The 19,031-nt window shown below is 37.8% G+C and overlaps 1 protein-coding gene across 1 annotated transcript in view; it reads right to left on the bottom strand.

Moving 5' to 3' along the window:
* The window catches only part of AVL9 (AVL9 cell migration associated), a 42,034-nt gene that overhangs the window by 5,583 nt on the left and 17,420 nt on the right, over positions 1 to 19,031 (bottom strand). The window contains exons 3-14 of the mRNA XM_058033526.1: positions 18,502 to 18,587; positions 16,257 to 16,328; positions 15,369 to 15,458; positions 14,936 to 15,002; positions 14,264 to 14,304; positions 13,123 to 13,161; positions 9,550 to 9,619; positions 8,402 to 8,949; positions 5,055 to 5,189; positions 4,055 to 4,274; positions 2,582 to 2,699; positions 1,760 to 1,813 (exon numbers count right to left, since the gene is read on the bottom strand). Coding sequence (XP_057889509.1) covers positions 1,760 to 1,813; positions 2,582 to 2,699; positions 4,055 to 4,274; positions 5,055 to 5,189; positions 8,402 to 8,949; positions 9,550 to 9,619; positions 13,123 to 13,161; positions 14,264 to 14,304; positions 14,936 to 15,002; positions 15,369 to 15,458; positions 16,257 to 16,328; positions 18,502 to 18,587 — 1,540 coding nt within the window. The remainder of the gene's footprint in view (positions 1 to 1,759; positions 1,814 to 2,581; positions 2,700 to 4,054; positions 4,275 to 5,054; positions 5,190 to 8,401; positions 8,950 to 9,549; positions 9,620 to 13,122; positions 13,162 to 14,263; positions 14,305 to 14,935; positions 15,003 to 15,368; positions 15,459 to 16,256; positions 16,329 to 18,501; positions 18,588 to 19,031) is intronic.

Raw genomic sequence — 19,031 nt, 5'->3', positions numbered from 1 at the left:
ATATATATATAGTTCACATGGTCAAGCCCAACTCCTGCATTCATCTTAGCCACAGAGATCAGCTAGGCAAGCTCCTCAGAAGAGGAAAAGATGCTGCCAGCAGGACAGGAAATCAAAACACCCAATGGTTCATTCTTACCCTGCACACTTTAAACCTTTCACAGACTCCATTGGGTTGGAAAAGACCTTTGAGATCATGGAGTTCAACCCAGGTCTGAACACCACCCTGTTAACCAGGCCTTGGCACTGAGTGCCACGTCCTGTCCTTCCTTAAACACCCCCAGGGACAGTGACTCCTCCACCTCCCTGGGCAGCCCATTCCAATATTCAATCAATCTTTCCTAAATGTTTACCAAAATGCATTTATGATCAAAATTGCAAAGTCATATTTTCAGTAGTTTTGGCAATTCTTAGCCCTAAAACATAACCTTTAAATAGAACAAGTGTAAGTGATCAGTCCTTTTTTTCTAGATAAAGCTTACTTTGTATCTTTGTCCAAGATTAAATTTTTGATCTAGGACAGTTTACACTCATGGTTTTGTTAAAGAAATGCAAGAAAATGACAGACATTATCATCATTTGGAAAGAAGAGCACAAAAGCGATCAGTTCTACTGCACAAATACAATCACTTGAAAATAATTTCACTTAGTTTTAAATTGTAACTTTCAAGTCCACAAAGTCCAAGGCTTTGCAAACCCATTAATGTGAAACTTAACAACACATCATGCCTATTCTTTCCCCATTTCCAAAATCTTCAGTGTAGATGGAAAAAGCAGAAAAAACAGAATACACCAAAACCAAGTCTAGGCTCAGTTTGCAAAGGCAAGTGATTTTGATGAGGATCTGGTATCTAAGTCCCACCTACAGAATCAAGGCACTGTTGTAAAAATAGTTATTATTAGAAACATACTATGAACCACTGGTCCTTTTAAACTGATGTCACACTACCCAGAAGAGTTAGTAACTCCCCTTTCAAACAAGGGGACAAAAACAGGCAAATGTTAAAGACACCTCCAGAGCTTTCAAATTAAGACTTTGTAGAAAGATCATTCATTAATCAAAGAGAGAGAGACTGTTGTTTAATGGTCAGCAGAGCTAAGTGAGAAAAAAAATCCATTTTGCCTGGTGCATAAACCCCAGGCTGAATTCTGGCTTCAGTTAGAGCTGAACAGCTATGGAAAAAACAAGCACCACTGAGTGGTAGACTAGAATTTTAAAGGCAGCAGTTGAGATCAACTTAAAATTCAGATGACTCTGGTACAAGAACACTGTGCAAAACTCATTTGAAACTTGTAAATTGAAGGAACTATACCACATCTCACTATGCATACAGAGTGAACTGAGTTTTAGAACAATGCTTAATTAAAAACCAGCTAATTAGAAAGGGAAAAAAAGCTGTTTTCTCCTAATAATGAGACCTAAAGTCAAATCACTGCTGGAAGTTTTAACAGCTTTAGCTGACAAATTACAAGTAGATGTACAAAAACCTTATAATTGCAATGCAAAAAATCAAGGCTGTATTATGTGAAATCCAACACAAAACAGAGCATTTGCCTTTTTAAAAAATTATTATTTATTTCAGGCAAATGTTTCAGCTTTAGATGCGGTGCTGTTTTGCAGCAGAACTTTTGAGTATAGTTTCATGAAGATGGGCAATTTGAATCTTATCTTGTTGAGTTCATTATAGGAACAGTTATGCAGTTATTGATATTTGACCACACTTCTAAAAAATACAAAATCAAAGTACTATGTACTTACTGTGACAACCTTAACTTAACATCTGATACAGAGTACTGGCCCTGGAATGGATGGCTAGAAGAGGAGGAAAAACCCAAGAAAACATTAATTTATTTTTCATGATGAATCTGTATCACACAATTATTAGCTGTATTCCCCTCTGTGACATACCAAAAAAAAAAAAAAAAGAAAGTTTAAAAGATACTTTGCAGATATACTACTCTATAGCAGTATACTTCATACTCTATAGCTCTATACTTCACAGAAGTCTGGGCTGCAGTGATTGTTCAATGACAGATTGCTTATGAACTACCTAAAAGGTGCCTTCTATTTACAGATGAGATATTAACAACCTTTCCACACTAAGTCAAAAGCACCTCCTTCCAGCAGCACACAGAAAATAGAAAACATCCCTTAAGTAGACCAAAAGAGCTTTGTAGGTCTAAGAAAAAACCTTTTTCACACTACAGCAATTGGCAAAGTAAAAGCAAACAGAACTCCCTGCAGCAGAGCAATAACCCACACTAAGCAGAACACACGCACAGCCAACAGTGGCACCAAGCCTGGCATGGTCAAATCTCCCAGTGGAAACACACCCAGAACAGGCAGCTCCCCTCTATCCCAGCAGTGACAGCCTTGGACACAGCTACTCCCTGCACACCTGGCAGCAATTAACACAAAGCAGAACCATCTGAGAACAATTCCTGAGGAATGACAAACTTTCTGTAGCTGGGGGCAGCTGACAATCAACTTGAACAACTTTCACTTCTCCTGACTCTGGATATGTTTTTCTTCATAGAACTACTGTCCAAAATTCAAGTAAATACTACAAAGTTTCCTTACCTAGAATTTACCTCTGCAAGAGCTGGATGCTTGTTGCTGTTCCATACTCTGTAGTTGTGGGTATTTTTCCAGGCTGTTACAAATCCTGTTCCAAAGTCTGACAAAATCTTTTCATTGTCTGGTAAATTAAAATAAAGAGAATTTGAAGAAATTCATTAGAGATTTATTAATTACATGACAAATTAATTTTTTTCTTGTAAGAAAAAAAATCATTTTCCAGGCTCTTACCAAGTCCATAACAAAACTCCAGTACTAAAACCTGGATACTTCAAAAATGGTTTATTTTTATTTTAAAATGTCAAAAATATACAGTACCAGGGTAAGAGGGGGAAAAAAATCTAAAAATTACTTTTCTTATTTTTAATTCATTTATAAAGCTCCAAGAGCTCAACTGGGAAAAAAAATAATCCAAATTGACTTTTCCTCTGGGGGATGACAGGAAAGGGAAAAGAATGGCCACATAGCAACCAAGAACAAAAACAATTTGCACTGGTCTTGGTCAGATACATTGGATTTTGCTGTACTGTTATTACTCATTCAAATTTAGTAACTCCCAAATCCATTCCAAAACTGCAGTAGGAAATACTGTGGAATGAACTTATCATAACAACAACCCCTTTAAAACACTGAAGCCTATAGGAAATAATTTAACAGCCAGCCAGTGATGTAATATGAGTTCCCAGAAAACCCTGATATTTCATATCAATCTAGTCATCTTAAAATATTAATTTTTTCAGACCAAGAACGTGGCATCTTCCAGACTTTAAAATCAGGTTCTCAATCCCGTGTTTTCTCACATATACCACAAAACAAAATGTGAATTTAATTGGTGTGAATAGAGAAAAATCATTGTGAGAATGAAGTTAATAGGGTGAGTGCAGGGCAAACTAAACATTTTCCACAAATAAAAAACACTATTCTTTCATTTATATTCACAAAGAATGTTGGAATAATAGAGAATTCCTTCTGAGGTAAAGAAAAAATTTTGAGCTCCAGGAAACAAAAGCTTATAAAGCCTGTAGATGACAGTTTATAGTATGTGAATCCCTAATTATGACCATGGCAGGAAGGGAAAAGGGCTGGAACAGTCTAGCAAGACTTCCTGAAGACAGATGCTTAACTTCATGTCTCCTTGAATCCAAGTAGTTTCCCAAACTTAACTTCAGATTGCAACAAAGTCTAGAAGACACAGATTTGTAAGTCTCATCACATACAGGTTTCAGGTACTTGTACTTATGAGGAAAACTTAATTAAATCAAGAAGAAAACATTCTAATAAAAAAATGTCTGTAAGGCTGTGGATTAAGGATTAATAACAAGCTTGTCAAGAAATAACAAGGATAGCCAAAGACAAGTGAAAAAGCAGCCTAAAAATGAAACTTTAGGCAGAGGGAGATCCACTGAGAGTAAGAACAGAGCAAATGCTTGACATGTCCACCCTCATCTCCATCCCTAGACAAGGGATCTGTTCTACCTGGTTGCAGCACAGCAGCAAGCAGTGCATGAAGATAAGCACTGAACTGAGCCCTGATCCACTCATCTCCTCCTTCCCATCCAGTGCCATCAAGGAACACATCATCTCTGTTCTCAGTGACGTGCTTCACCAAGTAATCTGAAAATCTCAAGTCAGCAGTCGTTGGGTTCAGGATCTTACGCAGTTCTGGATCGTGGATTTGCACATGAGCATCTTCTATCTGTTTGAAATGATTCCAAGGGTAAACATTTATCTAAATAAAACTGGTTATACAAACTTACACTACTACATATTGCTACCTAAATCTTAACCTTCATTCCCCCAAAATACCAAGAAGAAACAAATGGCCAAAGAAACAATGAACTAACTGTTCTCAGAAAGTCAGATACTGCTCTGATTTATCCAGAATTCAATCATTTCCCTGGCACACAGTAAAAGCTGCTTATTTGACAGAATTTTGCAGAAAGTTTGGCAGGGGAAGCATGGTGCTCTTTGATTATCACCTCTGTTTATTAAGGTGATTACCTCTATGGAACCATCTTATGTTACCAGATGCTGATTATACAGTTGTGTCTATTTGCTAGAAGTGGCACAGTGGGTGTTTCAGATGCTGTGTATTTACCCTCCTGATTAAATCAGATGGAAGTCAAATCAGCACCTGCATGTGATTCTCATCTGCAAGCATCTATTTTTGAAGACCTCACTAAAAAGCCATGAAAAAACCCATTATATGAAAAATGAAATTATATCACCAACACAAAAAAAAATTTAACAAGTGTCTTAAAAATTCAAATTTCAGACATATATAAAAACATGGATAGTAGTTTTGCACAGCCTATCTAATCCTGTCCTCTCAAGTCACAGGAATTTAACAAACTTCTGCAGCTGAGAATTTATTTCATATGGAAGGAATTCAGAATTCAGGCAAGCATGTGAAACTGCAAAGCTACAATTAAAACAGCATCTCAGCTGCCCCCAGCTCAGATGCAAAGATCCTTACTTCCACAATTGCATCACTCAGGTGCTTCTGCTGACGGAACAGGATATTGGTGGCTCCTGCGACAAAGCCGCGGACGGTCACATCCGACAGGAGGTGATGCTGCTGCAGCGCCATGTACGGCAGACACAGGTACCCCTGCAGAACCAGAGACATTCACAGAAATAACATTTTAAAACGTGCCTGGATTCAAAAGTTTTCATAATAAAAGCCAGCATATTTCACCCAGAATGAACCTTGGTTATTACAGTTTCAGCCACAATCATCTGTTGCTCTGCTAGACGACATTTGCAAAGTGAATTGAATTTTTTAGGAGATTGTGTTGCCTTTCAGTTTCAGGATTGAAACTGAAATCCAAAGCAAAGAACGAGAATTTAATGTGTATGTAAGGCAACAAAATAAGCAGTATAAGAGCAATAATAAGCAACAAGAATGAGGTCTCAGGTCAGTTCAGAGACAAGAAGCCAATGGAGATGAGGATTCATCTCTCCAGTAGTGCACATGATGTCTTCTGGTAGTTGTGAGGCACAAAATTCAGGAAAGCTACAGACAGCTATCCACATTTTGTGGGTGGGGATTTCCAGACACCAGAGATAGCAATCAATTTTTGATAAGCATATGCAAGCCTGCTTTAAGAAGGAGAGGACAGAAAGTAACACACTGTGCTTTTCAGCCACTTCAGGGTTGTAAATTCATCTAGTATCCTACGCTCCTATTAAAAAAAAAAAAAAAAACAAAAAAACAAAACATTTTGAGCTAGTCATTGAGGGATTATTGAGAGGCAGACGTAGGTAAATTCCTTTTTAAACATAGGATCAACATACTCCTGACATCTAATTCCAGCTGTTCAACTGCATAAAGCCCAAAGCAAATTTATTCACTGTAGCTAATGGCACGTTGGACAGAAACAAAGAGCACACACACTTTATCACCAAGTACGTGGTAATTGGAAACATATGGAAGAAAGGAGCACAACTACTCCCTTTTGTTGTGTGAGACACAGGGATGGCCTTAGAGATGACAAGCCCTTATCAGTAGAGAACAAACAGCTTGTGTCAAAGGAACAACAGTGCTTTGAAAGGAATCACAAACCTAAGATGGAAAGTTTTCAAAAAATACAGCTTAAGAAGCAGGAAAGGAAAGGCTTAATTACTGTATACTAAAGTAGCAAAGTATGGGAAATCTTTCACTGTTTAAAGTATCAAATGTCAGTTTACAAATGCACATTTGTAAGTACAACAACTTTTATTTTCATGAACGTGTTCCATTCTTTTTTAAAAGAGTGCAGATGAAATGACTAATAGATCTGACAGAACTGGTACTAAAGAAACAAGTACCACAAGCTATTTTCCCTTATGCTCAGGTGTACCTGGATAATGTATTATGCCACCTGGCAAAACCTCCTCCCATTCAAATTTGTCAGATTTATAACTCTTTCCATGGCATGGCATAAAACAACCCTGTGTTAAGAGCTCTAAATGAGATGTAAACTTTCCAGTAAGTGGTTAAAACTGTAACTCTGAATTAGATTTTTCTGCTAACTCAGACATGCAAAGCCCTTTCTGCTTTAATTACACTGGCTGAACTCAAGTGAAAAGTGCCTTTGTGGAACAGAAGGCAAACATGTAGAAACTGTCAGCTTCCTTAAAATTCTTTTCCATTTGATGAGCACAGCAGCAAACAAAAGTTTGCACTTGGAGGCCCCCTTATAAATTATTTTATTCTTGTTTTCCATCTAGTATTTTCAAAGAACTAGACTAAATACAATTTACAGGCTATAGTTCACATTAGACAGACCATGAGACAAACATCAAATGCAGATCTTTGTTGAAACAACATTTCTAATGGTGACATGAGGCAATACATTGAGGGCAATGACATTTGAGCTGCTCACTTGGGCCCACACAGTGTACTATTTCCAACAAAAGCTACAGGGGGAAAGTTAAACACAATCATAAAATACAATATTCTGCAAGGAAATGCAAATAAACCCCTCCAAAGGAAGAAAAAACACTTTGAACATCAGCAGCTTGAGGAAATAAATCTGAATCTTCTATCTTCTACTATGGGGAAATGTTCATTTAAAAGTTTATTACATTAAAAACAAAACAATGAAATGTACTAAATAACTTCTTGTATCCATAGCAGTATCTTTGAAAGGAATGCATTTTACCTGGTTTTTATGGGAAACCAGCCCTACTAACCAGACCTATTGCTTGTTATCTGACTATGCCTATCAAAGTCCTTAGAGATTTTGAAACACCTGGAGTTCAGTTAGATATCAATGCAAGCTTAAAATTCAGCAGCTCAGCACCATGTACAGAGAAAGAGACACAGACAAACAGAAAGAGTTATATAATATAATATATAATATAAAATATGTGTGAAATTTTATCTTATAATATATAAGATGAAATTTCACACAGGAGGGTGAAATTTCATTTTATATATTTTTATGTGTGTATATATGTATGTATATACACATTTTGTGCATATATACCCATATGCATTTAAAAATACATATACAGATACAAATGAAAAGAGGAAAACAGACTTAGGTGTCAACAAAGGTAGACGTTTCAGAATCTTTGTTTAGGTTAAGATATCTAAAGGCTACTGAAGCACTCTGATCTTGCCCTATATAGGCTAGATCACCAATTCCTCAGAGTAAAAGAAAACTGTAGTTTCTGCTACATACAATTTATTAATCACAGAGGAGATGCAGGTTACCACCACATAAAATTGAAAAAAATTGCAAATAGCATTAAAGCAAAGGTATGAAAGTGGAATGCAAATATGCCTGCAAGGCCCTCTCAAGCCTTTCCACCTAGGGGAGACCATACTCCACATGTTTTGGAGAACCCTACTGTCCACCTGGAGCTCAGTAAGCAAAATTATTAGCCACTTCTTGTGGTATTCACATGCCCTCTGAACAGAGAGAAGCTGTGAGACAAGCAGAGAAGAAGGAAAACACAATTCCTATCTTGCTTGCTGTGCCTGTGTTGTGCTAAACAGAATGCAATATGGAGATTGTTTACCCAAAGTGAGGATGTTTTGTTCCCTTGGCCTATCAGGACCAAGTGTGTGTGTGTGTCGGACTGTCACGGGACAGTCAGGAGAGAATCAGAGATGAGTGCAGTGTGAGCAGTTCTGAGCAAGACTGAGTGCATGGCAGATTCAGTTTAGATACAATGTACATAGTATAGTATAATAAAATAATTCTTTGGCCTTCTGATGATAGAGTCAGATGCATAATTCTCTTTGTCCGAGTCGCCGTTGATTTACAATAACTTCTGGGAAAAAAAAGAAAGCCTTTCTGAGTTGCCAAGTACCACAGAGAACATGCTTACCTTTGTAAAAATAGCCAGAGGCATCCCATACTGGTCCTCTTCCAGGCCAGACACCAGTCCTTGCACAAGCACCGTGTGCCCCGTGTTTGCCTGGGGCTGCACAGTGATGGGAAGGCCTTCGGAGCTCACGCCTTTGCTCCGAAGATTTCCCGCCAGGTCTGACGCTGCATTCTCACGTTCTTCTTCCTTCAAATGAGCCTCCTCCAAAATGCTGGGGTCCAGGGTCTCCCAGTCACTCTCTGAGGAGGCTGGGGAAGCACGGGAAGGAACTTTCAAGCGCTGCACAGCTCCGTTGGAGGACTGAGCTCCATTGCAAGCCTTCTCGGCCTGGGAGAAAGGCACATCTGCTGTTTGACCTTCCAGGGAATTATCTCCTGCCATCTTCCTGTCTCCCTTCCCCATTCCTAAGTTTGCATTCGAAGCATCAGCAGCAGACACAGAAACATAGTCATCTAACCGTGGTGGATTTTCCTGCAAGCCAGCATCCTCTGATATGCTCTTTCTTGGTCTGTAGTGTGAGCAGTCACTAAGACCATGTTCAATCATACCTGGGAAGAACAGCAAACACAAATATCAGCATCTCAATCAAAACTTTAGTGACTTTTGTGGAGGAAAAAAATTGCTTTTGGGTACATAGAGGAAATAATGTAATTTAAAACACTACTCTGGGGAGGGAGGGGTGTTTTAAATAACCCAAACCCTACACTTTCTCTCCTAAAGAATCTGCCTTAACATTTTGCTTTAAGAAGACTGGTTAGAAGCTAAGGATTAGCAAGGTTAGGGGTAATGACTGTTTGTTTGTTTGTTTGTTTTTATGAGCATATGTGGAAGGGAAAGTTTACATTTCGGGGCTTTAAGGAACTAAACAGGAATGTGTTACTTATTCAGGGGCCCCATCTATGTTACCCACAGGAAATACAGAAAATCCAGTGGCTCCAGTGAAGCACAAGAAATAACCCATAAAATGCAAGTAGTAAGTGTTAGGAGGTGTGTACATAGTACATGGACATGCACACAAGTCACCCATTTTTCAGGCAACATACCAACCTAACTTTATTATCACATAAGTTGATTTCCAAGTGACAGCACAACCTGTCTCAGTTATCACCAGAAAACATAGAAAAAGAAGTTCAAACTTCTTTTCTTACCAGGAAAGAGTGACAAGACAGTCATCAGAGCTCCCACCAATCTATTTACAGGAGAAATATAAAACAGCACCTGGTGGCAGGAGGGAGGACAATGGGAGGAAGAGAGAGTGCAAGAGAGGAAAGCAGAATTAGGGAGGGGAGAATGAGAAAAACAACATTACACTTATGCATGACAAATGACACACGCAAACTATTCAAGGCACTGCTTTTTATGCTATATTAGAAAGTCTGCTCACTAACAAAACTTCCTACAACAGCTCAAAGTAAACATTTAGATATGCCTACAGAATCCTTATATAATATTTGTAACATATGTTTTTATATATATATATGTGTGTGTGTAACACACTTCTCAGTTATTCAGGTTTTTCTACAGGTTTTTAAGACTTTTTCCAAATTGATCCAGTTACTGAAGAACTGACAGAAAAAAGTTGTTCCTGGCATGCTGCATAAATTCTTGCTCATTTGTAGCACATTAAATTCTCTGTTATAAATCAAAGAGGCCAAACAATCTCCATTCCAGAACACTGATACAAACCTATGCAAAAACATTTCTTTTAAGGAGTTATATTAAGGATATGTAGATAAATTAAAAACAGGATAACTGCTGCATGCATTTATTACAGTAATATTCACATGTTACAAAAAAGTTTTTTTTAGAAACAGAATACATGAGTGGTACTAACTTTGGTAAAGCACTTAAGGCATAACATGGGAAAACAATCTCCTTAATTAAATCAGAGAGACTGGAATTAGTAAATTAGTTAGGAATTCAAAAGGGGGTGTCAAAGGCTAGCAATGAAAGAAGAAATAGAAGCCAGACTGAATATTACTACTAAAATTTCTTCAAAATATGCCTTCAGGGAAAAAGAGGGGGGGAAAGGAAAAAAAAAAAACAAAAAAAACCCCCCAAAAACCAAATGACAAAACCAAACAAAAACAATCCAACCCCAAAAAATCCCCACAAAAGTAAACTTGTCCAAAATGCCATTTTTACATCCTTAATCAGCACACAGCACAATATCAGTAAAAAACCATAGATGAGCATTCCAAGGAATCAAGAGTGCAAAGGAATACAGAATAATCTAACTTTACGACTTTGCAGTCCAGTTTAATAAGCAGATGATGTAATTAAAAGTGCAAGTTTGTGGACTTAGTCTTCATAAGAGACTTCTGCTGTAAGAAAGAAGGACACTTTAGAAGAGACTGATGAATAATAGCTCATGTTCCACTAGTGTTTGCCAATCTCCAAGCTAGTGAACTGATGGGACAAAGAAAGACCTACACAGCCTTAACACAGGCCAAATGATATTTAGTGGTACCACAGCTGAAAACAGACTCTGTATATTATCCTAAACATACTACCAAAAAAAATTGTGCAAGGCAAGTGAATTCAAATACCAACAACCACTGAAAAAGTATGATGAGATGAACAAGCAGCTCATCTGTGGAAAGAGTTTTGGTTGACTCCAATGGGAATTAAAATGTGTAACTTTGAAGATGTTGCTTTATAATGTATGCATGAAAAATGCATGATATAATAGCAATGAACTGCAACAGAAAGCCTATGATACTCCCACAGGTTTAGATTCTCAGACACCATGCATTCTTAGCCAAGCTTATTTTTAAGCCTACAGAAATAATTAAGCCTATAAAGAAGTACCTTGTTTTAAAGAAATCTATTCCAGTCTAGGTTTTTGTTTGGGTATACCACTTACTTAAAGCAAATACTTTTCTATATTTGTTTCATCAGGTCCCTGTGCCATCTTTCTGTCTATAAGGATTCACTACCCTTCCCAACCCCACTACACAGCCTACTGCATTTAAATCAGCAAACTGGGTGGTCCTGGCAGGAGAAATTGAAATGATCACCATCTGGAAGTAGTCTTCCAGCCTAATAACCACTGAGAGGTGAAAAAAATTCTTTTAGCCCGTGGAAAAACATCAACCAAATTACTACAGATTAAAGGAAATTAGTCTGTGGCATTTTCCAGATCAAGGAAAATTGGCATTATGAATGGCTTCTTGCATATTATATTTAAAGTCTTTGAACACACAGATTCCCACAGCTATTATGAAACTATAACATTTGCCAGAAAAGAGGCAGTGCCTGAAAACCAAAACTTTCTTTTGAAATTGCAAGTGTTGTCTTCCTGTCAGAGCTTAGGGAAAACCAGACACAAAGCAACCTGCAGGTTTGTTCCATAAGCATTCAGTTACTTTCAAAACAATTTTGTATGTTTGAGTAATGTGAACACACTTGGGAAACCCTCTCTCTCCTCTCTTCCTGTGCATTTGCATCTTGTGGTTTGAGCAGTTTCACAAAAGAACTGCAGCTCAGTGAAGTATTTTCTTTGTACATGTCCAAATGCTGAACTGATCTGGTGACCCCTACTGTGCCATAATTGTATTTTCTCAAGTGTACTTTTGCACAGCCTTTAATATAGTCATCTTCAGCACATGCCTCCTTAATGCAGAAACTGCATTTATTCTCATCAACAAATACTGAGAGCTGTCAAGGTGTATCTGACTTACAGAATTAAGTGACAAGTGCAAAAACTTTGGAGAAGCTGCTAGATCTATTTTAAAACAGAATACTGCTTCATGAAAGATATCTAGGTCTAGGATATAGACTTAAATAAACACCTCCACAACTGTTTTGATAACTTATAGATTAAATCCTACTGACTTTCCAGCTGCAGCTAACAAGAAATCCTAACATGCCTTCCCATCACTCTGAAGAAATTGCGTTTTAATACAGCAGGTTCACTGAAGAAAAAGCAGCATTTGGGAAATTGAAACAAAGTTTTAAATTACATTTTTACAGCAAAACAAAACAAAATCTCTGCATAAATATGTCTGGCAGCTGATACAGTCATTCCACTCTAAGTTCTTGCTCTAGGGCATTAATATGAGCACAGAAGGAAAAAAACGTCTTGATTTCACATCTACTTTCACATTTCACATATTACACTTAAATTACTAAAACAGCATTGCTTCTGAGGCAGTAAGATAGCCCAAAGCAAGCACTGATCCTAGAATCCAGCAGTTATTACCAATTTATAATCTGAGTTCAGCCTGACCTAACAGATACAGCTCTCTTCATTGTCTCCTGCAGGTGTCCATGGAATTCAGGTCTGAAACACACTTCTAGCACTCATTTCTTTTGGTGTGTCTATTTAAAGCCTGAACCAGAAGTTCTACTTGCTGAATCTCTATAAAGCTGTGCCTTTTTAGGTACCCACATTTCCTGTCAGTTCCTCCACACAGGTGCCTATCTGCATCTCATTTGTATCCCATCCTATATTTTACAGTAGCTTATGTTTCTCTGGTCACATTTCATCACATTTTACTTTGGCTGGGATAGAAATTAAAGAAACAAAGTGTGGACAGAATAGAAGTGGAGGCAAATGTATAGGTCAACACACAGCAGTTTCTTTAAGCCTAATAACCTAATTTATATATCGATGCAAAGTTGTTGATATGACTTCAGATGCTTCTATTTTACAGATGAAAAATATTTAACAGCTATGTTTCTATTTAAACTACCTGCATCAGCTTACAAAATGTTACCTTTTTCTCTAGAAGAATCAATTTAAAAAGGATCAAGACCTGAAAAAAAAAAAACAAAAAGAAAAAAAATGGTGAGTGAACTAGTGCCATTTCTCAAAAATAATGTGCAAGCATAAGCTCTTATTCAAGGTTTTGTGTTAATCACTGCATAACAATCAAATTACCAAATGCATTTGACCAGGGAAAACCAGTGTTCCAATACCCTTTCTCCACCTGAGCACACACTTAAAAATAGCATGAGATGGAAAAAAACCTCCAAAAACAACCAAAACCTCCACAAAAAAAACTGTATAATTTGAATCATACGTAGCTTAGCAGAAAGAATATGTTGCACAATTCCAGTATTTTAAAAAACAGTAAACTACATAAATATAAAAGAGATCCTCCACAGAATTACTGAAAAAAATCCAATAAAATACCAAGAAGAATACCTCACCTAATTTTAGGCATCTAGATCACAAGTGGCTGTTCAGATTCTCTACATTAAGGAAAAACACAGATGCTTCTGGGATATGATTGGCAGACATCTGAAGTTAAACAAAAATGAGTTCTACCCCAAAAATCTACTGAAACAGGTGCAAATACACCATGAAATTCAGATCTTCAAAGTTGTTCCCTTGATGCATCTCAGTTAATAAAAGATTCTAAATGCTATTTGTACTTTAGGTATAGCATATATACTCAATTTCAACAGAAATTAGGATAAAGAAGGACAGGTCTAAGTCCCTTCAAGTTCTGTGATGGCAGAAGCTACAAAATTTACAAAACACAGGCAAAATGCTCCAGGTTGTGTCCGCACAGATTTTAGCAATGGTCTTTTTCTTATATTCATCAAACAAGAAACAGGAAATAGAAACAAGATCACAAATGAGATAGCATTTGCACTTTGGGACAGAACTAAAAAATGTCCCACAAACTTAGAAATCTCCAGGAATCTCTCAGACTAACAGAACTCCTTAGTCTGGAATATGCTTTTGCTGAAGTTATGCAGGTGGAATTGGAGGGAAAAATCAGGAAAATCAGTACTTAGGAAACAGTCTTCTTACTCCTAGCTCAGGTATGTCTAGATATGTTCATTTTTCTATCATATTTCTATTTCTAAATAGTGCAGTTCTTTAAAAATCTAGTACAGAGTACCTACCTTGTGTCTAAAATGGAGAACAAGATCTCGAGGAGACAGACCTGAGACACCAAAAAGAGAGCAATTGTTACAATTAAACAGCTGATGGGGATACTAATTTACTTCTTGCACCATTTTTCAGCATGTGGGAGATACCCATTATGGATTCTGGTTATTTCAATAGCAGAATTCATACAAAATTCCCTTTTTTTTTTTTTTTTTAGTGGGAACAAGAATTCATTGACCATAGAGACAAGAATAACATGAGTTAACACCTGTTGGCTGCCACACAGGAACCACTGAGGTAAATACTACACTGTGCATTCAGAAAGCACAGGGAAGAGTCAGAACTGGCTGGTGAGATACCCTACATAACAGGTAATAACATGCCAGCTTGAGCAATTGGATGGTGTGGGGTGCTGAATCTAAAACCTAAGAAGGTATTGCTCACCAAAAGCAGATAAACAGCTGCTAGTCAGACTGTTAGGTCAAGGAGTAATATGGTTTCAACCTGCAACTGACTCCTACTATGAAAGCAACAATACATTTTACATTTATTTAAATCCATTAATAAAGAAATGCAGACCTCTGGTGCTTAACCTGTTAATGCATATCAACAAATTAGCTCAGGAGAGGCAGGTGTTGTTTAGTGTAACATCATCTCGGCTGCTTTGTACAAAACAAGTCACTTACCAAGATAAACTTGTGACCCTTCTAAGGAAGTATTGCCCAAGGAACTATTCATATGATCATAAAGTTCCTGTAAAAGTTAGAACAAAGGCAAAAAAAGGTGTTAATGGCATATGGTCACACAAAATCCAGTATGAATAAAATTCACTTATTTAATGATTTTAATGGCTTACTCCAGAAAGAAAACAAAGTTTTACTAATGGAATCCACAGAGATACAGGCTGACAACCACACTTGTATCTCATAACAATCAGAAAGTGGACTCTCTGTCAGATTAGGGTAGTACATTTAGTTCATGTTAAAGTATTACAGGAGCTGAACAACTGAATGACTTATACAAGCACAAGCAGAAGTCATCATAAGCATTAAATGAAAATACTAACGTTTGTGGCCATACACTGAAAGCTGTTCTGTGTGCATTTTACTGGAAAGTTACCTTTAGGATTGAAATTTGTGAGAAGTCTTTTTCTTCAAAATATGCATGTGTGATGAGTTGCAGCTTTGCCTGAAGTAACCCATACAAAGGCTTGGAAGAAAAACAAAAAAAGCAAGTGAATGAAACTATTTAGTCACTCATTTTGAACTTTAATCTTCTTCCATGCTTATGTTGCAATATTGACATTTTATTATACACTGAGTTCACGGATGAGCAGTCCTCAGTAGCTAACTCTCAGCATCTTTCTCCTGTGCTCATTTTAAATGATGATAATTTCATTTTCTTCCCATTTGCACGCACCATACCCTCACTGAACATCTTTCTGGAAAAAAGTTTCCTGCTTTAACACCGTTCATAAGAGTTCCAGTAATAGTTCTTTCTTCAGCTTTAAGCGGAAAAATAATTTCTGTTCCCTGCCTGGTGACCAGCAGCTTCTGATTAATAGGTAGAAATAAAAGATATCTCTTCCAAACAAGAATATGCTGCATGTGTGGCTATCAGAAAACCTCCCTCACACTTGAAGGTGGTGGCCACTCTCACAAGCTACTATGCTAGATGATCTTTGAGGACCTTTCCAACCCTACCCATTCCATGATTATACTAGCCAAACTCCTCATTTCTACCACATTAAACTGAGTTAGCAGCGTTTAAGAAAGATCAGAGTATCCTCATCAATGACAACAGGCAGACACTTTTCCAGTTACCACAGCAGATACCACAAATCAAGGCAGCTCACTCAAATGCCACAGCCTTCCAATTCCATTTTACTCCAGTATTTTGTTACTCTGAAATAGCTAAGACAGATGTTTGAAGCCAAATGTTCCAAATAAGAATATGGAAGAACAATTGTTAAAATTACCTGAAAGTGAGTCAAATAAACATTCTTACCAGCTGGCTGAGAACACAGACACTTTTCTGTACAGTTTCTCGGGTGATGTCTGCTTGCCGTACTTTTAAAGCCTAAGAAATAGAAGTATTACAGTGTTTTTACCCAAACATAATTTCAAAAATAATTATTTACCAAGTCTAGTTTCCACATACTACCCCCCTATTTAAACAAGATCCTAAAACTAGCTATCTTCAGTGGTGGAACATCCAAACCATGCAACAGTATGCCCTTATGTTTTCAAAAGAGATAGGCTGGGAAGGAGGGCACGGGTGTCATCCCCTATGCTAAGGAATGGTGAGATTGTGAAGAACTCCCTCTGAAAAACAGTCACAAACAAGAGTTTGTGGGTAGAAATCAAGGACAGCACCTACAAAGGACACCTGGTTGGGGTCCACCACAAGGTGCCTGATTAGGGAGGCCTGTTGACAAGGCCTTGCTTCAAGAACGGGAAGCACTGTGCTCACAAGCTCTCATCCTAATGGGGGAATTCAACCACTTGGATGTTGGCTAGGAAAGCAATGAGCCTGTGGATGCTCCATCCCTGGCAGCTTTCAAGGCTAAGCTGGATGGGGCTTTGAGAAACTTGGTCCAGCAGACAGCATCCCTGCCCACGGCAGGGAGTTGGAACCAGATGATCTTTAAGGCTCCTTCCAACCCAAACCATTGTATGGCGATTCTATGATTCTACCTAGTAAAAAAGGGTCATAACACTGACATGTCAGAGCTGTGTTCTCATCTCATCACATCCAGCAAAGATCCAAATACAGCTGTGATGATGGGCAAAGCATCATTTAAAAGACCCTAGTGTGAGAAAAAGGCAATAGGGAAAGGAAATGGCATTCTAACTCAGGGGGATGTATGGGAGAGAAACCACAACACATCACTTGCTCTTCTCTAACATCATCTGTGAAAATGGACCAGATTACAAAGTCTCTGCTTAGAAATTTCTTGTTTCATATTCAAGCATCTTTTTTGAGCCACTCATAAAATAAAAGCTTATCCACAAAATAAGCTACATTCTCAGCCAGAACAAATGGTCCCAGCACTTAACAGCAAACCAAGAAATGGTGAGGGCAGAACACACACAAATGATTCACTTAACTGTACAAAACAGAAAATGTATGGACTGCAGCCCACACATCAAAAAGGACAGATGGAGAGAGTGCTAGAGCTGTCATATGAAACACACTGGGTTTTATTCTAGTTGTTTCAAAGAGTTCATTTTAAACATCTATATATCTTCTTAACTGGTTACTAAAAAGCATAAACGGGAATCAAGAGCAAAATGAAGCCAAGTTATTGCATAGTTAAATACAGCAAAACTCTAAATCACAGAATACAGTGAAGGCTGGTGCAAAAATAATGAGTGAACGAAAACCAACATGGAATTTAGTTCAAAAGAAATGGAATTAAAAATTGCAAGAGTAAAATTTCTCCTAGAGCAAGAAAAGGAACTTGAAATATAATCAAGATGTAATTAACACAGAAATAGAGTATATAAACAAGTCATATATTCAGAGGGTGAATCAAACCCATGTGACATTCCAGATTATTGGCAATTCACTGAAAAAAATAAGTAGTTTTAAAAGAAAGTTGTAATAACTTCTCAATTCTAAGTGCAGAGATCATACTACCATTACTATTTTGAAAACATGGAATGATTTGAGTAGATCGAATACCTAATTTTCTCAGTGTGATCACCTGCACACTGTGGCTCTCCTCAATTTTCCAGTTTTACTGCTAAAGATTGGTATCACTAAGTAGCTACCCTGAATGGGAAGATTCCAGTCTACTCTACAAGTGTACATTTGGCAATGGGGGCAGGTGAAGAGAAACATCCCTACATTTGCATGGCTAGAACCCAGGAAGTATTGAAATGGGGAGAAATTTCAGCTTTTTCCACCCAAAAGGCCTGCTGCCTGAAAACTTAGCTTTGCCACTTGACAGACAGTCAGTTGAGTTTTGCTGCTGGGTGCTGATGGCTAGATTGGCTCTCCAGAAACAAAATGTATTTTTCAATTGCCTTGAACATTTCAGAAGATCACAATACACCTGCTGATGTATGGGACAGAATACTTCTCAAGTTCTAGAGCTACATACTATGAGCGCTTTCAAAGACTTTTAATGTAACACAATCATGCAGCTTTTGCCTGTTGGTGTAATGCAAGCCACTGAATTTTAGGTTTGTTAATGCACTGAGCCTATCATTCATTAATATAATTGATTTCCAGCTTGGAAGGTTACCTTTGCTTCAATCTGCCGATAGCAAGAGACTCCATACACCGTGGTTCGATCCCCGCACCTCGGAGGCAGGTGGAAAAACACAGTATCTGGAAAAAAAGGACAAGATTATTTGGTCATTCACTAACAAGAGTTTGGTATATTTATTTACAGCATCCCTTAAAGGTTTACTGTACAAAGTACTGGCAGACACTTATTTCTAAAAAAATAAAAAGGAACAAGTTACCTATAAAGTTACGTCTGGACCCAAATTAGTTTTCACATTGCAAGACAATTTGTGGAAGAATCTCCAGGTGTGCAGGACAGCTTCATGTTTAGCTAGACAAAGCCAACATTGCTTTTCAGAAGCAGCTGCTGGCAGCAGAGAAGCACCACTGAAAGCTACAGGCATGCTGCTTTCCCAGTTCAGCACAAAGGAGCAAAGGCAAGGCTCTGCGAGTCAGTGTGTACAGCTCAGAGTGTGATGCCACTAAGAAGGCAAACAGAGCCAAGATAGGGAAAAAAATCTCAAACAGCAAGGAGGATACACACAG

Source organism: Melospiza georgiana, chromosome 1, assembly GCF_028018845.1.
Source record: "Melospiza georgiana isolate bMelGeo1 chromosome 1, bMelGeo1.pri, whole genome shotgun sequence".
In the NCBI taxonomy this organism is placed as follows: domain Eukaryota; kingdom Metazoa; phylum Chordata; class Aves; order Passeriformes; family Passerellidae; genus Melospiza; species Melospiza georgiana.
This window is presented reverse-complemented; position numbering and strand designations above follow the sequence as displayed.